The following is an 11,019-nucleotide window of genomic DNA, read 5'->3' as shown; positions in this document are numbered from 1 at the left end:
AGATCTGTCCATAGCCAGGAGAGCTAGGAATGGCAGGGAGTGTGGGAGGATATGGGCAGGCATCTAGAGCAGTGGGCATCTCCAGTGCTCTGGAACTTCACTTCTGAGAATGTGCAGAATCCAAAAAAAATAAAATAAAACACCTGTGAATTGCTTGAAAAAAGTGTGTCATCACCCTGGCAATTCCAAAGAGACACAAATCACTGCAATGTGCTGGGCCTTGACATATGCTTAACAAACCACAATCAACACCTCCCAACCCGTGACTTTTCCTGCAGGCACACACCAGCCCCTGTGACAGGTTCATCAGCCAGTCCAACCCTTGTGAAGGGCCCAGCAGCCACTGCAAGCCCTGCAACAGGCCCTGCAGGCACTAAAGATCCTGAGATAGGCCCAAAGTTAAACCAACCCCTGTGATAGACCCTATAGCCACTCCAAAACCTGTGTTGGGCCCTGCAGCCACTCCAACTCCTCTGAAAGACCCTGTAGCCAGAACAACTCCTGTGTTGGGCCCTGCCCATCCTTCAGAGGAGAAGAAACTCCTACCTACACAAGGAAGGAGTAGGAAAATGTTGAGGGCCATCACCAAAGAAGGGCCATCATGGAAGCAGGAGAACAAGGAAGAAGAGATCAAATAAACATCAGAAACCAAGTGATCCCTTTCCCAGGGTAAGCTAGAAGGTATGGGAACAGATTTCAGCCATTATCTCAGTGAGCACATTGTCACCTGGCTGCTCCAGTTCTCGGAGAAAGGAACCAATAGCCTGGAATTAGAGGACAAGGAAGCCAAGCAGCCAAAATCCCAATCTAGGGAAGGGGTGACTGACAAAGGGAACTTAATCCTGTCATGCCTGAAGGAAAGGTATCCTTTCAAGAAAGGTCTTGTATGTCAACCAGGAAAGTGGACCAACATGCTGAGGGATATCCAGTACCTGAGGGAATTAACAATGCTGAAGGCGATTTGTAGGAACCTAGACAACAAAGAGCTATCCAGAGATCCAGGTGAAGTCAAGTGCACACGACCCATATGACAGAAGTTTGTACAGAGCACACCATCATCATATGCCAGCTCATTGGCAGTAATGACCTGGGAAGACCAAGAGGAACCCACAGTGGAAGAATTTGCAACTATGGCATTACAAAGTCTCTCTTCTTCCCTATGGGCCTACATTTCGTCTTGAGAGAAACTTTCTCATGAGGTGCAAGAACTACAAGAGAATACATCTTCTTCTTCACCTGCACTAACCAATACCTCAACTATCAGGTGTAAGCATCAATAAAATTCATATAGTGGGTGCATACTATGTGTCACCCTGTGGTTTTGACTGTGTGACCATGGAAAGGTCATGAGAAATTGGGGTGCAAAAAATCTACCTCCACACTAGAGGCAAGGAAGCATACATGAAGTGCAAGGAAATAACATTGGCAAAAAGTGGTTCTTCTGAGAAAATTGCTGCTCCAGTTTCTAGCGGCAGTCCTCCCAACAGCGTAATTAATACTATGAGCAGGACTGGAGGGACCCAGCCTCCAGCCAGGGGGAGGAAGGGGACAATCAGTGACAAAAGGGGACAATCCTCAAATCGACTTTGAAGATTATTGGCCTGGCACATCAAACCCAGGCTGAAGTGAGTCCAACTGGGAAGGAGTGGCAAATGCAACCCATTGGGACTGGCCTGGAGGCTCTGTGCAACCTTGGCATAGACTACTTCAGGAGAGGGTACTTCAAAGGTCCACAAGGGTATTGGTGGGCTTATGGCACAGCTGCCTTGGAGGACAGGAGGACAGGAAACAGTCGTCTACCTTGCCCACGCTCTCACAGGACCCTGCTGCTGTGGAGGTGCTGATGGCCAATGAACGGCAGGTGCCAATCGCTACCACAACAGTGCGCCTGAGGCAATATTGCAATAACAGAGACTCCCTGATTCTCATGCATGAGCTGGTTCATTGACTGGAGAGCCAAGGAATGATCAGCAACACTTGCTCACCCTTTAATAGTCTCATATGGATAGTGCAAAATTCTACTGGTGAGTGGAAGATAACGTTGGACTTTTGTGGCCTGAATGAAATCACACCAGCGCTGAGTGCTGCTGTGCCGGGCATGCTAGAACTTCATTCAGTACAAACTGGAGTCAAAGGCAGCCAAGCGCTATGCCACAATTAATATTGCTAATGCATTTTTCTCCATCCCTCTGGCAGCAGTGTGAAGACCCCACTTTGCTTTCACATGCTAGGTCATCCTGTCCACCTGGAATTGACTGGCCCAGGGCTGGAAACACAGCCCTACCATTTGCCATGAGCTGATCCGGACTGCTCTAGAAAAGGGGGAAGCTCCTGAACACCTGCAATACCTTGATGACATCGCTACGTGGGGTAGCACAGCAGAAGAAGTATTTGAGAAAGGGAAGCAAATGTTCCAAATCCTTCTGAAAACTTGTATTGCCCTAAAACAAAGTAAGGTCAAGGGACCTGCATAGGAGATCCTAATGTAGGCTGTCCAGGTTCAGGGGGACCCGTGCTGGGGGAAAGGTTGAGCAGCGAGCGGTCAGTGTGTGATGAGCAATTGCATTGTGCATCACTTCCTTTATACATACAATAATAATAAAAATTAAATTTCTTAGTATTTATTAGTAGTATTTCATTTTCATATTCATTTCATTTTCATATTCATTTTCTGTCCTTTTAAACTGTCTTTATTTCAACCCATTATCTTTTTTGGGGGGTGGGTGTGAGCTAACATCTGTGTGGCGCTGAGGTGCCTGACAGGTTAAAGCACAACATGTTTGACAACCACACTCCAACAGCACAAATCACACTTTAAAAAAATCAGTCTCTGACATCTACAGAGAGAAGCAGTCAGTGATGACTTCAGTCTGTTTCAAACACCACACCCCAGGAGAGATTTAAGGAACTGTCATCCCTGAGGCCTTGGGGACACCTCGAGGGAGCGCAATGGCACAGAGCAAGCAATCAGGAGTTGGACTCAATGATCCTTATGGGTTCTTTCCAACTCGGGATATTCTATGATTCTGTGATGCCATGGTTGGGTGCTGTGCTGTTGAGATGGCCAGTCTCCTAGGCTCAAGGGGAGCTCCTGGCAAGCGGGCAGCGGTGCAGAGAGACAGCTCTGCCCAGGAGCAGCTCCTCTGCACAGCACAGCAGGGCTGGGGGCTCTGAGTGCAGGTGGCACAGGGAGAGGAGAGAAGGAGAGAGGGCTTGGAGGCAGTGAGGAGCACAACAACAGAGGGCAGTGTGTGGCAGGACAGATCTGCATGCTCTTGACACCGTGAGTCTCTGGCAGCAGGGCAATGCAGGTGCAGTTGCCAAAGAGGTCTTCTACATCTGGCACATCCGATGGCTGATATAACATATGTCCAGATGGTTCTCTCTGGTTATGCAGTGCTTTAGAAAATGACATTATGAGGGGGCGTTTCAAGAGGAAGATCGAGCCTTGATTTATCTGAAGGGTAAGGCTTTTTCTGCCATCTGTGCTTTCACATTCCTGCTGTGGAGGGGAGCAGGTTTTGTGGTAATGAATTGTCAGATTTGTACAGGAGACTGAAACTCCTGGAGTATTGCACTGAGAAATCAGTCTGTCAGTGGTGAAATGTGTAACGTACCTTCCCAAGCCTCATCTCACAGACAGCACCAACATCACATTGTGGTCCTCTAAGGTTTGGTCTAAGCTGATCTTTAGGAGCTACAAACCTCCTGTCTTTGGGAGGTGTCTGCAGGCCAAAGCAGAGCACAAAGCATTTGCAATGAGCATGAGCTGCCTCCTCTGCAGGCAGAGCTGCAGCACAGGAGGGTCTGCTGAGTGTCCGTCTGTCACTCCCTGGCCTTGCCTCCCCTGGCAGCAGCACGCTGGCATTCCTCCTGGCTTTTCCACCTGGTCATGCTGCTGCTGTTCTTGTTCCCAGGCTGGCTGGGGATGGGGGTTTCACATGCACTTGGAGTGAGCCCTCAGTGTGCTTGGGAAAAGGGGAGTACAGGGTGAGGTGTCTGGAAATGTGTGCTTTGAGACTGGATTCTTCTCTCCAAAGAGACACCAGCACAGGACAGTTGACACTATGACTGACAGACAGACTGGATGTGCTCTCTAAAGGACACTGCACTAAGGACAACGTCCCTTTGATGATCCACAAGGTTTACTTAAGTACAGTAGAAATGCTTAGGATTTATGCCTCATAAACAACCTTCAGGTGTGGTGGAGCAGCTAGAATGAAAGAGACAAATAGAAATCACCATATGAACTTGCTTTGGGGCAGGGCTGACTCCCGCAAAGCCCACACAGAGTCCGTGCTCTCAGTGAAACCCGTAAGCAGCATCAGTCAGAAGTCATGAAAGGAACCTGCCAAAAGTCTGAACGGAAGTGGAGATTTGTTTGGGAGGGATTAAATGAGAAATGTGATGAGTTTTCCTCTGAAATGAGAAATAGAGGCTTACATGAAAAATTGAAATATTTTTTTCCAAGAAAACTCTGTTGTAAACTATCAGTGTTTTTCTGTTCCTTCAGCAGGACCCCACGCCCAGAAACAGCAAATGGCCAACAGCAGCTCTGTGAGTGAATTCCTCTTGCTGGCGTTCGCAGACACGCGGGAGCTGCAGCTCCTGCACTTAGCGCTCTTCCTGGGCATCTACCTGGCTGCCCTCCTGGGCAACGGCCTCATCCTCACCACTGTAGCCTGCGACCACCGCCTCCACACCCCCATGTACTTCTTCCTCCTCAACCTCGCCCTCCTTGACCTTGGGTCCATCTCCACCACTCTGCCCAAAGCCATGGCCAATTCCCTGTGGGACACCAGGGCCATCTCCTATGAAGGATGTGCTGCACAAATCCTCTTTTCACTCTTCTTGGTTGGAGCAGAGTATTCCCTCCTCACCGTCATGGCCTATGACCGCTACGTTGCCATCTGCAAGCCCCTGCACTACGGGAGCCTCCTAGGCAGCAGAGCTTGTGCCCAGATGGCAGCAGCTGCCTGGGGCAGTGGCTTTCTCAATGCTGTCCTGCACACAGCCAACACATTTTCCCTGCCCCTCTGCCAAGGCAATGCTGTGGACCAGTTCTTCTGTGAAATCCCCCAGATCCTCAAGCTCTCCTGCTCAGATGCGTATCTCAGGGAAGCTGGATTAATTGTATTCAGTGTTTCTGTGTTATTTGGTTGTTCTGTTTTCATTGTTATTTCCTATATTCAGATCTTCAGGGTAGTGCTGAGGGTCCCCTCTGAGCAGGGCCAGCACAAAGCCTTTTCCACGTGCCTCCCTCACATGGCCGTGGTCTCCCTGTTTATCAGCACTGCCATGTTTGCCTACCTGAAGCCCTCCTCCATCTCTTCCCCATACCTGGACCTGGTGGTGGCAGTTCTGTACTCGGTGGTGCCTCCAGCAGTGAACCCTCTCATCTACAGCATGAGAAACCAGGAACTAAGGGATGCAATGCGGACACTGGTAGAATACACAATTCTTCAGCATATTCGCCTATAATAATATGCCGATAATCAGAAATCCCTGCTTTTCTCAGAAAGTTTTTACATATTTTTATTATTATCTATCTGTACTATTATTTTCTCTCTATATATATATTTTTCTGATTTATAAAATATTATCCTTAGCCTCCTACAGGTTAATTATTTTCTGATGGAACATTGCTTCCTGTGTAGATAAACTCAACAAGGATGTCATTGGAAATTCAGTGGTCTCTTGTGCCATCTCTTTTCATCTACTCTGGAGCTGGGGGAGCAGCCCCAGCATGCAGGACGGGCTCAGGGCCAAGAGCCCGGCTGCCACATGGAGGAGTAGCTCTGGTGGCCCTCAGGGCTGCCCCTCACTGCCCGCTGGACTCTGCATCTCTGCTGCCTTTGGGTTGGGGCTGCTGCTTCCCTGGAGCCATGGCCATGGCCAGCAGCAGGACATGGCCTTTTTGCTACTGCTCTCTTTTGGCTTCCACTTTGTTTCTTTGTGCTCTTGTATCCGTGTTGCTCTTGAGGTCTCATATGCCTTGCTGACAGTCCTGTGGTCTCTGCAGTGACATCCCTGTGGCTGCAGGCAGCAGCAGGTAATGTGAAGCCGTGGGTCACAGCTGGCCTCCCTGATAGAACCACAGAAACAAAAGGGGCTGCTCAAGGCAAACCCAGAAGCATCAATACCTCCTCCAAATGTGTCATCAGGAATAGCGCCAAGGGATTGCTCCCTGCTCTTCTGTATTCTGGGGTTTGTCATGGAGTGAAGGACACAGGCTGAGAGTACTAGGGTGGTCTGTGAGGGACCAAGGGCAGGACATAGAGCTACCTTTATTACAGCACTTACCAAAGCAGACAACAACTGGTCTTGGACTCATCTGCATGGGAATGTGCCCCTGCTTTGGGGCTGATGGCTGATGCCAGCCAGGAGAGGCAACTGGATCTGCCAGGAAATGTCAGGGGAGCCAAGTGATGTGCTCAGTGAATAGAACCTCATAAAATGAGTGACCATCCAAAGAATCTGTTAGGGGGAAAAGCATATTTGAGGGGTCTAGGGGCTAAGGAAGGCTCTGCAATGCCAGGGCAGGCACTGAAGAGCCAGCAGATGAAGGCATATAAGACTGCAGAATAATTGAGCCTATTTAAAGCCTTGTGGGCCAGATCTGGTCATCCTTCAGGGCTGCTTTCATTTTTCTACACAAAGGGGGCCACTGCCTCCAAGATGCCTGTGGGAACACGAAGCATGCATAAAGGCCTGCAAAAAGTTACCCTGGGTCTGTAGGAGCCATTCTGGAACCAAATCTTGTAGGCAGGATGCACACTTCAGCTGCTGGGCACATTGTGCAGGGTGCTGCTACAGGCCTTTGTGTCCTTCTCCATGCTGGCTTAGGAGCTGCTTCTTTCTCAGGAACAGAATAGCCAATAGAGGTTAGTCAGATACTCTGAGTTCATGAAAGCCATCAGAAAGCTGTCCCTAAGAAGATAACTGATATTGGGAAGTCAGGAGAAGCCTGGCTAGGAGAGATATGAGATTTGAGGGAGGATAGGAAAACCTGGACAGCAGAAACTAATGATTTTGAAGAAGTAAGAATGTTCAGGTAATGTTGATCCTGCAGTAAAGCTGATTTAAAGCAGTCATGTGAGGGCTTTGCCCTATTTTAACCTGTAACATTAATACTTAAACCTAAATGCTACTTCACACCCTGATGGGAATACACTGCACTAGTGTTTGACCACAATATCCCTTGAAGCCAAAAGTAGTCCGTAGCCCCACTACATTATCTTTACTCTCTTGCTCACCCTGATCCCTGCCCATAACACTACTTTTAAAATGCTCTATTTAGCCCTAGACTTCTTGCAGATCTAAACAAAACCCTAAAACAAAGAACTTGCACATACCCTACCCACAGACCTGACACCCCAAGCAGAACAATAAACCCTCCCACTAAACCTTTGATTATTCTCTAACATAGAAATGTGAACCCTAATCCCTAATCCCATACTTGAACAACACCCATGCCCCTGTTCCTGTGCTTCAACCTTCTCACCTTCAACCCTTTTCCTAACCCATAACTTTAGGTGCTTGGCCCCCTAGGGCAAGGCATGAATCTTCGGGTTGCTATGCAGTCACATGGCATTCAAAGCTGAATGTGAGGGGCCATGGATCTGGTCAGCTTGTAGGCCACAAGGAGGAGATGGGTGGGAATGCTCCAATGAGCTCAGCTCTGCCTCAGGATCTCATGCACCAGCAGGAGGAATGTGACTGTGGTGGTGACTGTGAGGTCACTTCTGTCTCCGAAGTTGATAGGGCAGCAGCAGGAATGCATCATGGAAAGGGACTGTGAGGTCACTTCCATCTGGACTAGCTGCCTGGTCACCCTTGACTTTCACCTGAGATCTGTACTTTTCAGCTGACATGTCCCAGTGGTCCTGGTAGTCCAGCAGAAGGCACCTGGTTGGCACGCTGACTGTGGGATCCCCTCTGCCTACATGACCAGGAGGACCCATGTAGAAAGAAGGCCCCAATATGGGTTGTCATGTCCCTTATGCTTGTGTATATGACTGGACAGCAGGAAGCACAAGGCTTTGGTGTGTCTAGCCAAGAAGCTGCAAGGCCAACAGCAGGCGCATGGCTTGGAAGATGCTGGTGACTTGTGTCTGGTTGGCTGACAGGCTGCAAGAAGGCTGATGGGTTGGGATGTCTACTTTAGGAGTGGTTTCCACCCTGATGAACATTTCTTTGGCAGTAAGAAAGAGCAGGAGTGAAAAACTGCTACAAAGTGCACCTTGGAAGGTTGGCACTGGACAGAGGGATGAAGAAACATCCCTCAAAGAGTAGTGCTATGGTACCAGAGGTCACCTGAAGAGTGTCCATGATAAGACCCTGTTTTTATGTTTCAAGGAAAAGCTGGTGAGGGTTGATGAGACATTAGTGAAATGATGGAAATGCTGGGATGAGAGCAAGGTGGTGAACAGAGATGGGTGTCTGCAGTCTTCAAGGAGATAGGGCAAAGTATAAGACAGCATAGTAAAGCCTGCAGAGAAGGCAGAGGGTGCTGGCAAGAATGGAAGGTCCCAACAGCCCTGACATTTTTGTCCCCTTTGCTAGAGCTTATGAGTAGATGAGATATAGTCATTGCAATGGAGACTCACTGCAACCTTGCAACCCTGTGCAGAGGCAGAGAGGTGTCATGCCACTGTTCTTCTCTGGCATCACACTGCCCACCACATCCCACAGACCCCCAGGAAGAGCCCTAAGCCAGGCATAGGGTGCAGGATCTGCCCTCCCAGTATGTGCGGCCAGGCCTTGGTCCTTCTGCTTCACTAAAACCAACCAAGACCTTTTTCAGCACAGTGCCTTTGCCTGTCTGTAATCATGGCCTCCAATTAGCTGCTCTAACAAGTCCCTGAGGAGGCTGTCTTAGTAATAGCCATCAGAGGGGCCCATTAATACTCCAAGTCACTTCAACTTTTCCTTCTGGCTTTACTTTCTCAAGCAATTGCATCATTCTCCTCTCAATACCTGAGCTTCATATACTCAGCACCAAAATACACTGCGGAACTCATTAAAATGAAGAAACTCCTAACATCTCTTCCATAATTTTCTTCAAGACATCAAGAATTCTTCAGCTAATTTGGGAGCTTTCATGTTGTAGTTAAGGAAGAAGATATCAAAAAGCACTAATAAAATATTTTCTCATTTTAAAGGGAGAATTTTGTTGCATTTCAGTTTGGAGCATCATTCTCTAAGTGATATTGATCCTGGGTGTCTCCTTTGGAGATTTGCATAGGGAGGAAAAGCAGACACTTGAGGTCTGACGCTGCATGGACAACCTTGCTCCTCACCACCCCAGCCCTGCCATTTCTCTTACTGGCCACCAGGTAATTGCTTCTCATTTCCTTACAACAGACTTCACTCAAGGCTGCAGCTGGATGTTACAGCCCCTTTGCACCAACTCCTACCTGCTTTACTACGAGACCTGGCAGCACACAGATGCAGAAGTTTTTTTCCTATTTCCAACCAAAGAACAGGAAAACATGCAGCAATTAAAACAAAAACAAAACAAAACAAAACAAAACAAACAACAACAAAAAACAAGCTCTTCATCTTGTATGCCTTCTGTGAGGTTTACCTTCCCAACAGGATGATTGATAGGATGTTCTAAAAGATGAGGTTCCTGCTAAGGAAACAATTAGACAGACTACTGACAGATGGGCAAGCTGGGCTGCTTCTAACTCAAAGCTCAAAGCAGCAACTGGGTCAGTGAGAGTGGTCTGAATGATCAAAGAATAAGGGGAGGGCAAACCAGGAGAATCATGGGAAGTGCATAGGTCCAGACAGGCAGCTGGAAAGGGGACATCCAACATGGACTGTTTCATCAACATAGATGCAAGTACCTGGCTGATGAAGGAGCACATCATGATAGATAAAGCGATGACAATGCAAGTACAGGTGAACACCAGTATTTATTTTCCTGTGATGAATTTACATCCTGACAATTCACATTTTTTCATGGTAGAAACTACACTGTGTGACATTTTATAGAAGGGATTGAATCTTCTGAAGTGATGAGTAGTTGCTCTATTAGTTAAGTACCAAAGAAATTACTGGGTATTGAGGCAGAGCTTTTCTGTCTGACCATAAGCAATCAGGAAAAAGCATGAGAGACCCCATTGTATTTGAGATAATTCCCTGGATTTGCAGTTGTCAGAAAGGACCTGCAGGAGACCAGAGCCTTTTGGGGGATTCAGGTGGAGGTAGGAGTTCCCAGGGAAACTCCACTGCCAGCAGTGCTCTTTATCCGTGCAATTATAGTCCAGCCCAGAACACAAACCCCTTCAAGGACACACCCCTTCTTCAGTGAATTCCTGAGACTGACCCAAAGTTGAAATGGCCATTGGGAACCCAAGATACTCTCCTTTGTTTCTACTAGACAGCTGAACATCCATTTACCATCCTGGGTCATCTGCGGCAAATTCAGTCTGCAAGACTCCAGAACAGGACACTTCAAATGGCTGAAACAGAACCCATCAGCTTGCCCCACTTTGGGAAATCATCCCCTTCGAACTATGAGTATGAAAATGAAAAATGTAAAATGACTCATCAGGTCAATGCACAGAGTAAAGAAAAGTCATATATATTGTGCTGTAGTGGTAGAAGGCAAAAAAGCACTGCATTGTGCCTCAGACTAATCAAGGAGACATAATTTAGTTCATTCACAAGATAAAGAAAAACACTCTAAGTGGAGTGAACAATGTTGATTTGTGGCCTAAAATGAAAAAGGATGTTGATCACTGGTGAAGGAACTGTCCCTTTGTGCCATCACCAGTGCAAATTACACAAGAACTACATCACACAAAGTAACCTGTCCCACCCTGGCCCTGTCACCCTATGAGGCTGGGGAGAGGAAAGTGACAGCCAAGAGATGCATTTGGGTGTGAAAGGTGGGGCCCAGAAGAGACAAGGAGTCGAGGCAGTGGGTAGGGGAGTCCAGGAGAAGCAGCCCAAGGGGTGGTGCTGCTTGTGAGGACACGCTTGTGCCAGCAGCGTGAGTGGGCTGCA

The 11,019-nt window shown here is 47.9% G+C and overlaps 1 protein-coding gene across 1 annotated transcript; it reads left to right on the top strand.

The window, feature by feature from the left end:
• Positions 1-4,524: 4,524 nt before the first annotated feature.
• On the top strand, positions 4,525-5,481 carry LOC311424547 (olfactory receptor 14J1-like; the record flags this gene model as incomplete). The annotated part of the gene is made up of 1 exon (XM_084499840.1): positions 4,525-5,481. Exon 1 carries the CDS (start codon positions 4,540-4,542, stop codon positions 5,479-5,481), a length of 942 nt encoding a protein of 313 aa, XP_084355966.1. The 5' UTR covers positions 4,525-4,539.
• Positions 5,482-11,019: the final 5,538 nt, after the last annotated feature.

Source organism: Aythya ferina (assembly GCF_964211825.1).
Source record: "Aythya ferina genome assembly, chromosome: 28".
Taxonomy (NCBI): domain Eukaryota; kingdom Metazoa; phylum Chordata; class Aves; order Anseriformes; family Anatidae; genus Aythya; species Aythya ferina.
This window is presented reverse-complemented; position numbering and strand designations above follow the sequence as displayed.